Source organism: Mauremys reevesii, linkage group 15, assembly GCF_016161935.1.
Source record: "Mauremys reevesii isolate NIE-2019 linkage group 15, ASM1616193v1, whole genome shotgun sequence".
Taxonomy (NCBI): Eukaryota; Metazoa; Chordata; order Testudines; family Geoemydidae; genus Mauremys; species Mauremys reevesii.
Genome location: NC_052637.1, coordinates 44924486 through 44943762, shown reverse-complemented (window position 1 = coordinate 44943762; position 19277 = coordinate 44924486). Strand labels below are relative to the sequence as shown.

The following is a 19277-nucleotide window of genomic DNA, read 5'->3' as shown; positions in this document are numbered from 1 at the left end:
TATGTTTACACCAATGTTCCCTCTATTTTTTTTTTCCATTCATGTGCAGAATGAATTTTGTTATGTGCACCAAATTATCAAGGTAATATGCAGATGTGCACCACAGTAAAAACAAAAAACCTAGATATAATTTTTTTAAGTTACCATAGGGATAATTACTCCAGCCAGGACAGGTTAGGCATTTTAGAACTCACTACTCAAGGAATAAAATGTAAGTGTAAAAGAGAAATAAAAATTATGAAATGCATAGACTAGTGAAAAACGCTCAACTGCACTTTGAAAGAATAAAATTACAGAGAACATATGTGCATTGCAGGAAATATCAAGAAGTAACAGCAACAACAATAATACAAGTATGTGTTGGGAGTTGGATGCGAAAGAGTGTGTGTGTGTGTGTGTGTGTGAGAGAGACAGAAACACACGCTGCCCCTTTAAGTAGATCAGCACTCACCAGTCTGAAGCCTGCTAGTTCAGATGCAGCAGCTGCCAGCAAGCTCCGTCCTACTTCTGAGCCCTGTCATGTCCCCAACCCATTCCTTCCCACACTCTGCACAGCAAGCTGGCTAGGAGCTCCAAGGCAGAGGGCAGGAGCAGTGCGGCAGTGGGGGGACAGGCACCTGAAGTGCAGGCACTTGATAGACTGCTGGGCGGCCACTCAGCTTAGAGGGAATTTAGGTCTACACTTAAAAACACTACAGCTGCAGCTGTGCTGTTGTAGCATTTCAGTGTGGACACTCACTGCAGTGATAGGAGGGGTTTGATGGAAGCTAGGTTGGCAGAACGATTCTTCGTGGGCATATGTTGGCATAGCTATGTCTCTCCAGGGTGTGGATTTTTCACAGCCCAAGAGACTTAGCTATGCCGATGTACGCTTTCATTGCAGACCAGCCCTTAGTCTTCAGGGTCAGTCTTCTCTTACACCTGAGGTTAGATGCAATTAATGTGACTCTCTTCTGAGGGAGACAGAGGCACCCATCTGTTGCCCTGACATGGCATCCCGGGAGATATTCTGCCTGCCAGGGACCTGTATCCGCGATGTTACGGAGGGATTGTCAAGGATTATCCGGCCCTCTGACTACTACGCCATGCTACTCATCCATGTGGGCGCTAGTGATACTGAGAGGTATGACCCTAACCAGATCAGAAGTGACTCTGGGAGTAAGGGTGAAGGAGGTGGGAGTGCAGATGGTGTTCTCGTCAATCCTTCCAGTAAAGGGTAGGGGCCCAGGCAGAGACAGATGCATCCTGAAGGTGAATGTCTGGCTGTGAGAATAGTGTCACCAGAAGGGCTTTGGCTTCCGTGATCATGGGATGCTCTTCTGGGAAACAGAGATGGGATCCACCTGTCGAGGAAAGGGAAGAGCATATTTGGGTACAGACTGGCTAACCTCGTGAGGAGGGCTTTAAACTAGGTTTGAAGGGGGCAGGTGACCAAAGCCCACAGGTAAGTCAAAAACATGGAGACCTGAGTGAAGGGTCATAATTTGGGGGGAGGGGGCATTGGTTGTTATAGCAGGGACAAGGGAGAGACAAGACAGAACTAGGGGGCAGGAAATCAAATCAGTATCTTAGATGTCTGTATACTAATGTGAGAAGTATGGGGAATAAGCAGGAAGAACTTGACATGCTAGTAAATAAACACAACTGTGACATAGTTGGCATTACAGAGACTTGGTGGGATAATATGCATGACTGGAATATTGGTATAGAAGGGTACAGCTTGCTCAGGAAGGACAGGGAGGGGAAAAGGGAGGAGGTGTTGCCTTATATTAAAAATGGACTGAGGTTGAGATGGAAATAGGAGACAGACTTGTTGAAAGTCTCTGGGTAAGGATAAAAGGGGTAAAAAAAACATACTGCCTAGGAAGGAGTATTGCAGAAAGGGATCTGGGGGTCATAGTGGACCACAAGCTAAATATGAATCAACAGTGTAACTCTGTTGCAAAAAAAGCAAACATCATTCTGGGATGTATTAGCCAGACTGTTGTAAGCAAAACATGAGAAGTAATTCTTCCACTCTACTCTGCACTGAGTAGGCCTCAACTGGAGTAGTGTGTCCAGTTCTGGGAGCCACATTTCAGGAAGGATGTGGACAAATTGAAGAGAGACCAGAGAAGAGCAACAAAAATGATTAAAAGTCTAGAAAACATGGCCTATGAGGTAAGATTGAAAAGAAAAAATGGTTTGTTTTTTTTTAGTCTGGAAAAGTGAAGACTGAGAGGGGACATGACAACAGTTTTTCAAGTACATAAAAGGTTGTTACAAGGAAGAAGGAAAAAAATTGTTCTTAACCTCTGAGGATAGGACAAGAAGCAAGGGGGTTAAATTGCAGCAAAGGAGGTTTAGGTTGGACATTAGGAAAAACTTCCTAACTTTCAGGATTTTTAAGCACTGAAATAAATTGCCTAGGGAGGTTGTGGAATCTCTATCATTGGAGATTTTTTAAGAGCAGGTTTGACAAACACCTGTCAGGGATGGTTTAGATCAGGGGTCGGCAACCTATGGCACACATGCCACCTTTGGCACGCGTGCCAATTTTGCTTGGCATGCGGCTGCCAGCCGGGATCCCAGCCACCGGCCCTGCTCAGCATCCTGCTGGCCTGGGGTTCCATTCGTTCAGCTGGCAGGAGGCTGAGCGTGGCCAGCGGCCGGGACCCCGGGCTGGCGGCAGGCGCACCCCCCGGTTGCCCCCTCACCGTGCTCGGGTTCTGTGTCTCCTGGGAGCATGAGCTACTGGGGCGTGGGGCCCTGAGCCTGCTGCAGGAGGGGTGGCAGCTCACACTCCTGGGAGCTGCAGAGCCTGAGCGCAGCAGGGGGGGAGCTGGGGGGCACACGGGGACTGCCACCTGCATGCATCTGCTGCAGGAGCCCCATGGGGAGGACACCAGGCCGCAGCCCGGGCAGGCGCACCCTCTGGCTCCCCCCTTGCCGCACTCAGGTTCTGCGGCTCCTGGAAGTGTGAGCCGCTGCTGCCCCTCCCACAGCTCCCCCCCTCCCGCTACCTCAGCACTCCACGTGGAGGCAAAACTCCACGTGGAGCCAGCATCTGACTGGCATGGGCATGGTAAGGGGAGCCCTGGGGGCAGTCAGGGAGCAGGGGGAGGATTGGATGGGTCGGGAGTTCTGGGGGGGGTGTCTGTCAGGGGGCGGGGAGTGGTTGGATGGGGTGTGGGAGTCCCAAGGGTCTGTCTGGGGGTGGGGGGGTGGATAAGGGTTGGGCAGTCAGGGGACAGGTAGGGGGTAGGGTCCTAGGGGGGCAGTTAGTGTGTGTGTGGGGGGTCTCAGAAGGGGGCAGTCAGGGGACAAGGAGCAGGGTGGGGTTGGGGGTTCTGACGGGGGCAGTCTGGGTGGGAAGTGGGAGGGAGTGGATGGCAGCAGGGCTAGGGCAGGGCTCTCCCCTCTTTTTTGAGTGTTGAAATATGGTAACTCTAGGCGAGGGGGGAACTGGGGGGTGCATGGAGGCTGGTGCCCACATACATACACTGCAGCCTGCAGGAGCCTCTGGGGGGGCGCCGGGCCACAGCCTGAGCAGGAGGGGTGGGGGCGGCTCAGCTGCTCCCCGCTAGCGCTACCGCCGCCTTTGCAGGGCTGCTGCCCCCCTGCACTGCGCCGGCTCCTCCGTGGCTGGGGGCTCGCTGCTGCCGCAAGCGGGACGCTCTGGCTCTCCGGTGCCTCCGGAAAGCGGCTCCTCCCTGCCAAGCTGCTGCAGCGGCCCAAGTCCGGCAAAGGCAGTGAGTGGACTCAGGGTGGGGGCTACTGGGGTGGGGTGGGGAGGGCTCCCGGGGGTGCTGTGCACCCTCCAAGGGAGTTCAGGGGGCAGGGAGGGGGGAACCTGGTCTGGGGAGCAGCCCCTGGGCATAGCTGGCCCCTGGGAGCTATAAAGGCTCGTTGGGATTTCCCTCTCAATGAACCAATGTGCAAGGGAGATTGGCGGGGTGGGGGCACAAGGTGGAAGTTTTGCCTAGGGTGTACCGGCCCTTCCCCGGGGCGGTGTGCACCCCAGGTTAAGAACCACTACACTAAACTGATGAGATCTGCATTTTAATATAATTTTAAATGAAGCTTCTTAAACATTTTAAAAAACGTGTTTACTTTACATACAACGATAGTTTATAGACTTATAGAGAGAGACCTTCTAAAAACGTTAAAATGTATTACCGGTACACAAAACCTTAAATTAGAGTGAATAAATGAAGACTCGGCACACCACTTCTGAAAGGTTGCCGACCCCTGGTCTAAATAATACTTAGTCCTGCCATGAGTGCAGGGGACTGGACTAGATGACCTCTCGAGGTCCCTTCCAGTCTTATGATTCTGTGGTCATTCCACTTCCTCTCCCCTCTGAGCTTGAGATATACCAATACCAGACAGGCTGAGATGAGCAGCACGTGACTGACACAATCATCCAGCCAAATTCTGCTGACAGTCATTGAGGTCACGTGTCTTGGCTGATATTAAGTTGTTGATGGGTCATCAATAGAACTATTACTACTTTGCATATAACCAGCATGAACCTGAGTTTCAGATTGTATGCTCCAGGTGTCCCTCCTCCAGAGAGATGGTCACAGGTAAAGTCACAGAGATGGATGGTCTCGTCTAGGAGTTAGTCTTTTCTTGTGCCCATCATGTCTGGGATTGAGGTGATCAGGGAGTGTTGGATGTGTTTGCCTTTTGGGTTTGGCATGCCCCTTGTGTGCCAGATCCCTAAGACGTGCTAGGGTCTTTTGATCCCCTTTAACTACTGTACTGGAATGTTGTTTCTTGAAAAGTAGCATATCCCCTGGTGAATGTTGGGGATAAATTTAATATTGGTTGTGGAGATAGGATAGAAGAAAGGTAGGAGGGAAGAAAGTGGGCTTGGTGTCCACAGTAACACTTTAAAGGGTAAGATAAGTAAATACCAGAGTCTTTTCTGCTGGCCTAGGATTTACCGTCCTTTCCTCTTTTTGAACTTCTTGTCAACCTCCTCATATGGACTCTGAGCTGTGTGAATATTGGAAATGTGGACTGATATTGAGAAAATAACAGCTGAGATAATTCAGGGAGACAATAACTTAATGTTAGAAATGAGCCTCTTTGGCTAGGGAGCCTGTTTTAAGGCTTCCCTTAGCCTGGAAGACTGCAACTGGAACAACATGAGCCTTTTTGTCTAGGGTGCCTCCATTTTTCTACACATATGGTAGTACACAATTTGCAAGCACATATTTCTGTCTCAAAAAAGTGGGAGCTTCTGTGATATTTAACAAGATTTGTCATTAAACAGTCCTCAGTCCTCTTCACTGAAAGTCTTCTATTAATTTCTGTGTTTTTTAGAGAAATCATCATTAATATTAATATTGCTTTGGTATATTTGCAAAATGTAACTTTTAGGAGGATAATAGTAGACATGTATTTAATAGAATCAGTTGCTTTGAATAAGACTTGCTTGCTGTCTTAAAAAGAAAGATTTTGTTTGTAGAAGTATGTTTTTATATACTTTGTATAGGCTTCAAGGAGAGCTAACAACACTGAAAACAAGCTGGGATTCTCATCTAGCTCAGATCTCCAAAGAGACTGTTTCTAAAGACCTTCAAATTCAGTCATTGCATGAGGAGGAGATGAAGCTGAGGGCAGAATTGACCAGATTCCAGCAGGATGTAGAAAGGTAAGGGATTCTAAGGGATTGCTAAACCTTTGACCCCTTAATATTTTTGTTTAGGGATAAATATTTAGAGTGGGTATTTTAAAAGCTCTCAGGATGTGTCTTCACTGTAGCTGGGAGCGAGCCTTCCAGCCCAGGTGGACAGACTTGCACTGGGGGGGGCTCAAGCTAGCACCCTAAAAATAGCACTGTGGATGCTGCAGCTTCAGCAAAGACATGAGCGGGCCACCCTAGCTCAAACCCAGAGGATCAGATGGGCTTGAGACCCTGAGCTGCAGCCCAAGCCGCAGCATCCACACTGTTATTTTTAGCACGCTAGCTCAAGCCCCCACTAGTGTAAGTCTGTCTATCTGAACTGAAAGGCTTGCTCCCACTTGCAGTGTAGACATACCCCAAGTGATTGGACCCTACCCTTGGTGCCATTTAAATCAATGAGAATTTTGGTGTTGATTTCAGTGGGAGCAGCATTTAGTCAATGCTGAGTGCTTTGGAAAATCCCACACTTAAGTCTGATTCTTTTACTTTCCCCTATCAACCATGTGTCCTGGTTAACCTGAGCATCAATTATATTCCATTCTCAAAGTGTCTCATTCTACTTTTCTGTTACATTACAAATGGAAGAAAAATCACAGTTGATTAGTACTTCAATCATCCTGGAGTTTCTCTGTTATCTCCATCTTTGTTTAACCAGAGTTGTATTATATTTCACACAACCTAGTTTTTTTCCATGGTTGTAATTTCTTTGCATTTCATTTACCCATTCAGCTAACAATATTTTTTTGCCATTTTGAATTCATTTCTACAAGTTGGCTTACTATCCATGAACACTATACTCCTACCTTATCTCTACGCTCCCTTTTTCCATTTCTTGTATAATCCCAGTATTAATTTCAGCTGTATACCTAACTATCTTCTTTCATGACATATTAGCCTTTCCTCTGCCTCCTTTGTGGTACAATATCCTGTAGGATCTTCCATCCTTCACTTACTACTTTCCCCATTAATGCTTCTGTTCATGGGACCTTGTCCAATAGTTCCCTTCATTTCTCTAGTTGTTTCTTTATAGAATTGGTATACCTTTGTCTAACTACTTCTTTATATTTTTCTTTCTCAGTTTTGTAAATTCACCAAATTGATTGATTGGTATGTACTCCAAGAGTTCTCCTTTACTATCAATACCCTAATTAGTTCCCTTCCAAGTGCATATAAAATCCAAAATTGCCTCTCCTCAGATTTCAGAGTAGCAGCCGTGTTAGTCTGTATCCGCAAAAAGAACAGGAGTAACTGTGGCACCTTAGAGACTAACAAATTGAAAAAAAATATGAAAAAAAAATAGGTGTTGCCATACCAACTCTGAGACTAATCGAATAAGGTAACTTTTTTCTCCTGCTGATAATAGCTTGACGAGAAGGTGTGAGTAACAGTAGGGGGAAATTAGCACGGGGAAATAGTTTAGTTTGTGTAATGACTCATCCACTCCCAGTCTTTATTCAAGCCTAATTTAATGGTGTCCATTTTGTAAATTAATTCCAGTTCTGCAGTTTCTCGTTGGACTCTGTTTTTGAAGGGTTTTTTTTGTGTGACTGTTTTTTGAATGTTCTAATTCTTGAGGTCTGAGTTGTGTCCATTTATTCTTTTACGTAGAGACTGTCCGGTTTGGCCAATGTACATGGCAGAGGGACATTGCTGGCACATGATGGCATATATCACATTGGTAGATGTGCCGGTGAACGAGTATAGTTAATGTATGATAGTGTGACTGATGTGATTAGGTCCTATGATGGTGTCGAATAGATATGTGGACAGAGTTGGCAATGGGCTTTGTTGCAAGGATAGGTTCCTGGGTTAGTGTCTTTGTTGTGTGGTCTGTGGTTGCTGGTGAGGATTTGCTTCAGGTTAGGGGGCTGTCTGTAAGCAAGGACTGGCCTGTCTCCCAAGATCTCTGAGAGTGATGGATTGTCCTTCAGGATAGGTTGTAGATCCTTGATGGTGCGCTGGAGAAGTTTTAGTTGGGGGCTGAAGGTGACGGCTAGTGGTGTTCTGTTACTTTCTTTGTTGGGTCTGTCCTGTAGTAGGTGACTTCTGGGTACTCTTCCAGACAGTCTCTACATAAAAGAATAAATGGACACAAATCAGACGTCAAAAATTATAACATTCAAAAACCAGTTGGAGAACACTTCAATCTCCCTGGTCACTTGATTACAGACCTAAAAGTCGCAATATTACAACAAAAAAAACCTTCAAAAACAGACTCTAATGAGAGACTGCTGAATTGGAATTAATTTGCAAAATGGACACCTTTAAATTAGGCTTAAATAAAGACTGGGAGTGGATGGGTCGTTACACAAAGTTAAACTATTTCCCCATGTTTATTTCTCTCCCCCCCACCCCCCGTTCCTCACAACTTCTTGTCAACTGCTGCAAATAGACCATTTTGATTACCAGTACAAAAAAATTTTTTCTCTCCTGCTGGTAATAGCTCACCTTAACTGATCACTCTCCTTAGAGTGTGTATGGTAACAACCATTGTTTTATGTTCTCTGTCTGTGTGTGTGTGTGTGGTCTTACTCTATTTTCCACTGCATGCATCTGATGAAGTGGGCTGTAGCCCATGAAAGCTTATGCTCAAATAAATGTGTTAGTCTGTAAGGTGCCACAAGTACTCCTGTTCTTCTGAGATTGTCTTCCACACTCTTTGAAACAACAAGTTGCCCGCTACAGAGTTCAGAGTGTTAGTTAATTACCCTTTGTATGTTTCAGTAATTAAAATCTCCCTTCAGCACCAGAGCTTCAGGTATTGGACATACTATGTTGTTTCTCCAGTTCAATGGTCTCTTAGTAATTGAACTAGAAATTCAGGGAACGGGGAAAAAAAATTCACGCTGGTGCTCTGTGTCATAGGTATAAGCAGCAACTGTCTCTGGCAGCAGAACGAGAGCAGATTCTGGAACGAGCTAAAGTGCAAGCAGAACTGGACTGGCAGCGGCACTGTGAAAATGCTGAAAGAAATCAATATCAGAAATCAGAGGATCTAATACAGAGCCTGTCAACAGCAAGGGACCAGGTCATTATTAGATCAAATTGACTTTGGTCTGTACTGAGTGGTTTCATCACTCTCAAGGTCCCTTCCAGCCTTACATTTCTGTTATTCTACAGACTACTTACTTGGATTTAAAATAATAAAAAAGATACCCTGTTCAAGGCTGTAGGCACCTTAACATCCTTAATAAAACAATAAATAAAATCCCAGTAGCATTAAAGTAATCATTTCAACAGGAATTCAGACAGCCAGATACCTACAAATACTCTTTTCTTTTCCTTCATCATTTATGGGAAGCTTACCCTCAGAATTCTCCAAGAGCCTATCAAACAGATTTATTTTTCAGTGTTTCCAGGAAGTCACCCAAATTCAGGATATTTTGGATCAAGTGAAGGGAGCAAGTCCTAGGTCTCAGAGCCCTCATGGAGAACACTGCCAGCCACCCTTTTCTCTTCCCTAATGAAAGGGGTTCTGGTTGAACACCCCAGCCGTGTCAGTATGGCACGGAAAGAGAAGTGATTCCTCAGGTACATAAACTCCACCTGGAAACCAATGGGGAGCCAGTGTAGATCCCAGAGCACTGGTGTCATATTCTTCCAGTAATATGCCCTGCTCATGAAGCAAGCCATTGGATTTTGCACCAGCTTCAGTCTCTGAATGGTTTTAAAGTGTAGTCCCATGTAGAGTGGACTACATTGCAGACGCTCTTCTTGTTCAGAGATTTTACAGAATGTACTGGTGATGGTTGTCAGTGGCCAATTGCCAAGTAACCACGTGGGTATAATGAAATGACCTGTTTACTATTTTAAAAAGTAAACTTTAATCCTGGTGTTTTATAACACCACTCTGTATCCCAAGTGCTTTATAGACATTAATGAACGTCTGGGAGGCAAATTATTATTATTGTCACTTTTACAGGTTAGGAAGTTGAGGCACAGGGAAATTAAGTGACTTTTTCAGGGTCACACAGGAGGTCTGTGGCAGAGCCAGAAATAGAACACATGTTTCTTGATTTCCTGTCATGTGATTGAACCAGAAGACCATTGTTCCTCCCTTCTAATAGCTCTGTACTTAAGACACAGTAATTTTTGTGTTTTGTAGGTTACAGCTCAGCTACAAGAGAAGGAACAGAAGCTGTGTGAAATGGAAACAGTCCTGTCTGCTTTGACCTTTGAAAGAGACCAAGCAGTGCAGGCACTTCAGAAACATGGTATATTGCCTGAAGGAGAGAAACAGGTTAGACAACACTTATTGCCTTGTCTTTGGTTGAATTCATTCCGATACAGCCAGCTATGTGGGGCTTGTCTTCACTAAATTTGTATACCTCAAGTTAATTGATTGCATGTTAATTTGAGGTACAAACATTTCCAGTCTGGAACAAATGTATAGGGGTGTTTACACTAGCCTTTACAAATGTGTTAAGTATCTGTACCTATGGTCAATGTATACCATAGAAGATATTCCATTTAACAGATGTAATGTATGCACTGGAAAGGACTGTCAGAGACCTCGACAATTCATTTTGGGGTATTATCCTTTTAAAGGAAAATGCAGTGATTAATGTGAACAGCTTAGGTAACGAAGGGCTAGATTATCATTGGCCTTATTCAGTCATTCAGTGGACCCTCTCTTACTCCCCTGTTTGGTCCTACTCAGATTTAGATTCTGGCCATAGGAAGGACAGAAGAGGCTACTCTTCCACTACTTTGAACAAGTGGACGGGGATGGGGAGGAGCCTTGACTGCCCCAATCACTCACTGGCCAAAGTATTATGCCAGGTGTACAGGGGAGGTAAACTGCTCCAAGAAAAGGGGCAAAGTAATTTTCTTCTTCCTCAAAGCAAAGGAGGAGCAAAGAGAGAATTGTGATTCTCTGTTCTGCTCCAGGATTGTCACAGTGCAGATTTTAAGGTTATGTTAGTCTTAAATGAGTATTTTAAAATTTATATGAAATTGCAAAATCTTCTTAGAATGCCTGCTGCTGTTTTAATATCTCAATTACTGTCTCCCATTAAGAGCTGCCATTTTACTAAATCGTCTCAGCAGGAAATCCAATTTGCAAACATAGGGCTCAGTTGCAAATGTACTTAAGCACAGTGGGACTTAGGGCAATAGTTGTCATCCCATCACATGGAAGCACAGGTGCTGCATTTGTAAAATTTTTAGTGAGGCCCAGAGGTCAGGGGTACAAGGGACAGTGCCTCCTATAATTGGAGTCTGGGGGGGCAACCCCCCCCAAATAAGAGAAAAATACCTGCCATACCTCCAGCATATTTGGTGCATGGGGTCACAGTGCCGCTCAGATACCCCCAATGCCACTCAAATTTGGGGTGTCCCAGTAAGTAACCTGGATCCCCTTTTCTGGTTGCACTCTTGGCTTAAACATTGGTAGGGCTGGGCCTTCTTTCCAGAATATTGTTGGGGCCTGGTCCCCCATGAGCCCATATAGCCCAGCGCTTATGCATGGAAGAATGATTCTCTGAGTTTTCCCTGAATCATAGAATCATGGAAGTATAGGACTGGAAGGGACCTCAAGAGGTCATAGTCTAGTCCCATGCACTCAAGGCAGGACTAGGTAATAACTAGATCATTCCTGACAGATGTTTGTCTAACCTGTTCTTAAAAACCTCCAATGATGGAGATTCCACAACCTTCCTAGGCAATTTGTTCCCGTATTTAACTACCCTTACAGAAAGTCTTTCCTAATGTCCAACCTACACCTCCCTTGCTGCAATTTAAGCCAATTGCTTCTAGTCCTATACTCAGAGGCTAATGAGAACAATTTTTCACCCTCTTCTTTCTGTACTTCATGTCCCCTCTCAGTCTTCTCTTCTCCAGACTAAACAAACTAATTTTTTTTTCAATATTTCCTCATCGGTCCTGTTTTCTAGACATTTTTGTTGCTCTCCTCTGGATTTTCTCCAATTTGTCCAGACCTTTCCTGATAGGTGGCGCTCAGAATTGGACACAATACTCCAGTTGAGGCCTAATCAGCATGGAGTAGTATGAAAGAATTACTACTTCTTCGAGTGCTGTCCCTGTGGGTGCTCCACTCTAGGTGACGGTGCGTCCCAGCGCTGTCGATCGGATATTTTCGGTAGCAGTGCCTGGTTGGGGCGCATGCACCCAGATGGTATCTCCTGTCTAGTTGGAATCTTCCTGAGTGCGTGCACCCCACACCCTCCTCGGTTCCTTCTCAACCGTCCTTGGCTGAAAACGGGACTCGGAGCAGTGCTGCCTTCTCTTCCCTGATCTCTGTAGGAAACATGGAAGTAATTATTAATTACTTCCCAGTTGTTTCCCTTCCTTTAGTATAGTTACATAGTTAGTTACTTAGTTTAAAAAAAAACAAAAACCCTCAGGCTTGTCTCCCATTGAGACACTTTCCTCGCCCATCTCCAATTCACAATGCCAGGAGCTTCGGGTTTCAAAAGATGCATCTCCTGTCAGGACTCCATGCCACGGTCAGATGGTCACTCCCAGTGTGTGAAGTGTCTTGGGGACACCCACATCCCCGCAAAGTGCCAAAACTGTGCAAGCCTCAAATCAAGAGCTCGTCGTGACAGGGATCTGCGCCTCAAGATCATCATGATGGAGAAATCCCTGCAGCCACTGTCGGAGACGGGAAAAGTGGAACCCGCTCCCACACGCTCCCCAGCCAGATCAGAACCGGTGGGGAGCGTCACTTCACCCTCCCTGGAGCGGAGGCACAAAGCGCAGAAGTCTCACAAATGAGACTCTAACAAGGGTAAGGGGTCTCCGGCAAGATCCCTACCCCCTGTGCTGACAGCAGGAAAGACAGCTGCCTCAGCCTCTTCGAATGCCTCAGCTACTGCTCTGACAGAGCTGAAAGGCAGGGACCAGACTTCCCGCGCTGGGAAGGCACTTAGCCGTTCGGTCCCCTCGGCGCCGCAAACGGCTGCGGCACGGACACCTCGCTCCTCTGCGGCACCCAGGCACGCTGCAACACCGGCACCAGCAACAGCAGCGGTGCCGACAGCGCATTCGGCACCGACACCAAGAACAGCCGCGCTGCTTTCAGCCTGGTCAATTTCAGCGCTGAAAGCAGCCGTGATCCTGCCAGCGCGCTCTGCCTCAGCAACAAAAATAGCTGTGGTGCCGACAGCTCGATCAGCCTCGGCACCGAGAACAGGGTCGGCACCCAGCCACTCTGCTACCCGTGCACTAGCAGCAGACCCCCTGCAGGGGGCGTCCAAGCACAATACAACAGGAGACTCTCTGTCACTCTCGCCTAGTAAACAGCTACAGCAGAGATTAAGACTGAACTCTCTAAACTAGATATTCTGATGAAAAACCAACCTTCTACACAAACTTCCTCATGGACAAACTTTACAAAAACTAGATAAGCCATTTACATCAAAAACTTTGCTTCTCTACCAAAGAAAAAGGACACTAAACTGTCTAAACTGCTACATGGCACAAGGAGCCACAACAGTAGCTCCCTTAACCCACCCAACAATATTGTTAATCTTTCCAGCTACTCTCTTAGGACAGATTCTTCTGCTGGGCTATCTCGGGGACTCTCCTTTTGTCCTTCCAGATCCACGAATATGATACAGTTTTGCGGTGACCTAGAATCCTACTTTCGCCGTCTCCAACTCAAAGAATACTTCCAACACACCTCTGAACTACATACTAACCCACAGAATCCTTCCTACCAACGCTATAATAAAAAGGATTCTGCATGGACTCCTCCTGAGGGTCGAAACAACAGACTAGACTTCTACATAGATTGCTTCCGTCACCGTGCACGGGCTGAAAATGTGGAAAAGCAACATCACTTGCCCCATAACCTAAGCCGTGCTGAACACAATGCCATCAACAGCCTAAAGAACAACTCTGACATCATAATCAAACAGGCTGACAAAGGAGGTGCTGTCGTCATCATGAATAGGTCGGAATATGAACAAGAGGCTGCCAGGCAACTCTCTAACTCCACATTCTACAAGCCATTACCCTCTGATCCCACTGATGATTACCAAAAGAAACTACACCATCTGCTCAAAAAACTCCCTGAGAAAGCACAGGAACAGATCTATACAGACACATGCCTGGAACCCCGACCAGGTGTATTCTATTTGCTACCCAAGACCCATAAACCTGGAAATCCTGGATGCCCCATCATCTCAAGCATTGGTACTTTAACAGCAGGATTGTCTGGCTATGTGGACTCTCTCCTCAGGCCCTATGCTACCAGCACTCCCAGCTATCTTCGAGACACCACTGACTTCCTGAGGAAACTACAATCCATCAGTGATCTTCCAGAAAACACCATTCTGGCCACTGTGGATGTGGAAGCCCTCTACACTAACATTCCACACAAAGATGGACTACAAGCCATCAGGAACAGTATCCCCGACAATATCACGGCTAACCTGGTGGCTGAACTTTGTGATTTTGTCCTCACCCACAACTATTTCACATTTGGGGACAATATATATCTTCAAGTCAGTGGCACTGCTATGGGTACCCGCATGGCCCCTCAGTATGCCAACATCTTTATGGCTGACTTAGAACAACGCTTCCTTAACTCTCGTTCCCTAACGCCCCTACTCTACTTGCGCGACATTGATGACATCTTCATCATCTGGACTCATGGAAAAGAAGCCCTCGAGGAATTCCACCGAGATTTTAACAATTTCCATCCCACCATCAACCTCAGCCTAGACCAATCCACACAAGTGGTCCATTTCCTAGACACTACTGTGCTAATAAACGATAGTCACATAAATACCACCCTATACCGGAAACCCACTGACCGCTATACTTACTTTACATGCCCCCAGCTTCCATCCCGGACACACCACACGATCCATTGTCTACAGCCAAGCTCTAAGATACAACCGTATTTGCTCCAATCCCTCAGACAGAGATAAACACCTACAAGATCTCTATCAAGCATTCTTAAACCTACAATACCCACCTGCTGAAGTGAAAAAACAGATTGACAGAGCCAGAAGAGTACCCAGAAGCCACCTACTACAGGACAGGCCTAAAAAAGAAAATAACAGAACACCACTAGCCATCACCTACAGCCCCCAACTAAAACCTCTCCAGCGCATCATCAAAGATTTACAACCTATCCTTAGAGATGATCCCTCACTCTCACAGATCTTGGGAGACAAGCCAGTCCTCGCTTATAGACAGCCTCCCAACCTGAAGCAAATACTCACCAGCAACCGCACACCATACAACATAAACACTAACCCAGGAACCTATCCTTGCAACAAAGCCCGATGCCAGCTCTGTCCATATATCCATTCAAGTGACACCATCATAGGACCTAATCACATCAGACATGCCATCAGGGGCTCATACACCTGCACATCTACCAACGTGATATATGCCATCATGTGCCAGCAATGCCCCTCTGCCATGTACATTGGCCAAACCAGACAGTCTCTACGCAAAAGAATAAATGGACACAAATCTGACATCAGGAATCATAACATTCAAAAACCAGTGGGAGAACACTTCAACCTCTCTAACCACTCAGTGACAGACTTGAAGGTGGCAATTTTGCAACAAAAAAACTTCAAAAACAGACTCCAAAGAGAAACTGCTGAACTTGAATTAATATGCAAACTAGATACTATTAACTGTGGCCTAAACAAAGACTGGGAATGGTTGGGGCATTACACCAATTGACTCTATTTCCCTATGTTAATTTCTCCTCACACCTTCTATGGGCCATCTTAATTATCACTTCAAAAAGTTTTTTTCCTCCTGCTAACGATAGCTCATCTCAATTGATTAGACTCTGCCTGTTGGTATGCATACTTCCACCTTTTCATGTTCTCTGTATGTATAAATATCCCCTGTCTGTGTGTTCCATTCTATGCATCCGAAGAAGTGAGCTGTAGCTCACGAAAGCTCATGCTTAAATAAATTTGTTAGTCTTTAAGGTGCCACAAGTACTCCTGTTTTTTTTCTACAGCAGAGAGTAGACTTAGCTCAGCCTAGAGAGCAGGAACGACAGCTGCTCAGTCAAAGTGACCTTTTAGTGCCACCTGAGCCTCACTCTCCACTCCTGGAAGCAGAGGACTCCTTCCTTGACCTGCCACTTTCTCCACCTGAAATGGCTTTCACCAATGGTGACCTTGAACTGCAACAGCAGGCAGAGTTCTCCCCTCCTGCTTCTCCTCCACAGGCACCTTTACCACCTCAGGTCACGGCTCAAGTTCAGCAGCCTCAGTTTCCCTATGCTGCCCCTCCGTGGGTGATGCCTGGGTTCTCCTACCCCATGCCTTGGCCGCAGTGGTACCCGTGGCAGAATCCTCCTATCAGTCACCTTCCTTCGGTACCTCAGTCTCCTGCTCCATCCACTTCCAGGGTGCCTGAACCCCCTCCTGAACTGGGGAGCTGTGCACCATATCCTGATTCGCCTAATCCTAACTCCATCAGCCTCAGATGAAGCCAGCCTCCCTCCACCTCCACAGATCGTGGACAACTGCAAACAATTCCAAGAACTTTTTCAGAGGGTTGCGATCAGTCAGGATATTCCCTTAGAAGAGGTTCAGGAGAAGCAACACAAACTCCTTAAAATCCTTCAACCGTCTGCACCCTCGAAAATCGCGCTCCCTATAAATGAAGCACTCATGAAGCCAGCTGACACTCTCTGGCAAACCCCAGCTTCTCTGGTACCAACTTGCAAGAAGGCTGAGCGTAAATATTACGTTCCTGCAAAGGACGCAGACTTCCTATTCTCTCATCCACCACCGAACTCCCTTGTCATCGATGCAGTGACACAGAGGACCAAACATTCACAATATCGACCCACCCCTCAAGACAAAGACCTTAGATGCCTTGATGTCCTGGGACGCAAGGTTTATACATCCTCTACACTACAGTTCAGGATTGCTAACTACTCTGCCCTCCTCGCCAGTTATGATTTCGATAATTACAATAAGCTTTCCGAATTTGCCTCCTACATACCAGAGGACAGAAGAGCAGACTTCAAATCAATCCTGTCTGAGGGACAATTAATCTCCAGAACAGCCCTACAGGCGTCTTTAGACACAGCGGACACAGCAGCCCGTACTACCGCAACTGCTGTGGTTATGCGCAGAACCTCATGGCTCTCTGCGTCCGGCATTCCTAAAGAACTCCAGACTAAAGTGGAGGATCTCCCATTTGACAAGGACAAACTTTTCTCCCAAAAAACTGATGAACTCCTCCATACCATGAAGGATTCCGGAGCGACACTGCGCACCCTTGTCATTCAACCATCTCTTCCCAGGAGACAGCGATACCAACCCTACCAAAGAACACGTCAGTACTATCGCCCTCAATCCAGACCGTACGACACAACTCAGAATCGTAATAGACCTCCCAAACGCAGACAAAATCAAAACCAAGCCACCACCTTCCGTCCACAGGGCAATAAACAACAGTTTTGAAGCTTTGGTCGAGGGGCTGCACGACCACCCCTTGATTCCACCACTTACTTTCCCATTTGGCCACCGCCTCCAGTATTTCCAACATGCCTGGCAGCGGATCACACAGGACCGCTGGGTCCTCGAAATAGTTCAGACTGGTTACTCCATTCCTTTTATTTCCTACCCTCCTACCCATCCCCCTTCCCGTCCCTCTTCAGGGACCCCTCCCACGAGCAATTACTTTGCACAGAAGTGGCTCACCTTCTGCAATTAGGCACAGTGGAGCCTGTGCCTCTGCAACACCAGGGGACAGGTTTCTACTCCCATTACTTTCTAACGCAGAAAAAGACCGGGGGACGGAGCCCTATATTAGACCTACGCCGACTGAACAAATTCGTGAGGACACAAAGATTCAAGATGGTCACACTGGGCACAATAATACTCGCATTGGATCATGGGGACTGGTTCACAGCCCTCGACCTACAAGACGCTTACTTCCACATATCAATTCATCCAGCTCACAGACGCTTCCTACGATTCACAATCGGTCACGATCACTTCCAATACCGAGTTCTTCCTTTCGGACTCTCCACGGCTCCAAGAGTTTTCTCCAAGACCCTAGCTGTCGTAGTGGCTCACCTCCGCAAACACGGAGTCACACTTTTCCCCTATCTAGACGATTGCCTCATCAAGGGCGACTCCTGTGGCGACACACATCAAGCCACACGTCTCACCATCTCCCTCTTTCACAGCCTAGGTCTCCAAATAAACACCCAAAAATCCACCCTGATACCCACGCAACAGATAGAGTTCATTGGAGCTCATCTCGACTCAACCCAGAGCAGGGCCTCGCTCCCATACAACAGATTCCTCACTATCACACAACTCATACGCACACTCTCTACTCGTCCCAGGACACAAGCAAGAATCTGCCTACAGCTTCTTGGTCACATGGCAGCTACCACCTTCGTGGTTCAACACGCCAGGCTACATATGAGATGCCTCTAGGGCTGGCTCAACTCCAATTTCAAACCCAGCAGACATCCCTTAGGGATGCTGCTAACTCCTCCTCCCAATGTTATAACTTCCCTACAATGGTGGACAAGTCCAGAAAACCTCTGTGCAGGGGTTCCCTTCCAGCAACGATCCCCAACGCTCATGCTCACCACGGATGCTTCCCTGATAGGTTGGGGAGCGCATCTAGGAGAACACAGAGCACAAGGTCGATGGTCTCCATCAGAGACGCATCTACATATAAATCTCCTAAAACTCAGAGCAGTGAGGAAAGCATGCCTTCACTTTCTTCCCCTTTATAAAGAACAGATATCTGCAAGCTTTAACAGACAACATAGCATGTATGTATTACATAAACAGACGGGGGTGCCAGATCACATTCCCTCTGCATGGAAGCCATTCGACTCTGGAATTGGTGCATACAACATCGAATACAGATCATCACCTCCTATCTACCAGGCTGCCACAACTCTACTGCCGATGCACTCAGCAGGCACTTCTCCACAGAACATGAGTGGGAACTGCACCCCACAGTACTCCAACACCTTTTCTCCCACTGGGGCACTCCATCAATAGATCTCTTCACCACGACCCGAAATCGAAAATGCCCCCTGTTTTGCTCCAGGGCGGGACTCGGGACTGCATCCCTAGGGGATGCATTCCTCATTTCATGGAACAGTTACCTCCTGTACACCTTCCCGCCTATCCCTCTACTACACAGGGTTATTCGGAAGATCGCGGACGACAAGGCCCAGGTCATCCTTATTGCCCCGGCTTGGCCAAGACAGACGTGGTACCCTTACCTTCTCCGCATGTCCTCCCGTCACCCATGGGCTCTCCCCAACAGGCCAGACCTCCTTTACCAGGACAACGGGCGGGTCCTTCATCCCCAACTCCAGAAGCTCCACCTCACGGCCTGGTTCCTTCATGGTTCCAAACCCATGAACTAGCTTGTTCCGAGCAAGTCCTACATGTCCTCCTGCACAGTAGGAGAGACTCCACCATAAAACCTACCTTCAGAAGTGGAAGCGCTTCGCTCTTTGGTGCTCTCATAAACATTTAGCACCCAACAATGTGACCCTTCCTAACATTCTAGATTACCTCCTCGAACTAAAACAGGACGGACTTTCGCTTAGCTCCATCAAAGTGCACCTGGCGGCGCTTACCACTTTCCACGAACTATT

The 19277-nt window shown here is 46.8% G+C and overlaps 1 protein-coding gene across 10 annotated transcripts in view; it reads left to right on the top strand.

Moving 5' to 3' along the window:
• The window catches only part of CCDC57 (coiled-coil domain containing 57), a 148870-nt gene that overhangs the window by 62508 nt on the left and 67085 nt on the right, over positions 1–19277 (top strand). For all 10 annotated transcript variants that reach the window (XM_039501399.1, XM_039501404.1, XM_039501407.1 and 7 more), the window contains 3 exons: positions 5486–5644; positions 8543–8705; positions 9783–9917. In XM_039501399.1, coding sequence (XP_039357333.1) covers positions 5486–5644; positions 8543–8705; positions 9783–9917 — 457 coding nt within the window. The remainder of the gene's footprint in view (positions 1–5485; positions 5645–8542; positions 8706–9782; positions 9918–19277) is intronic.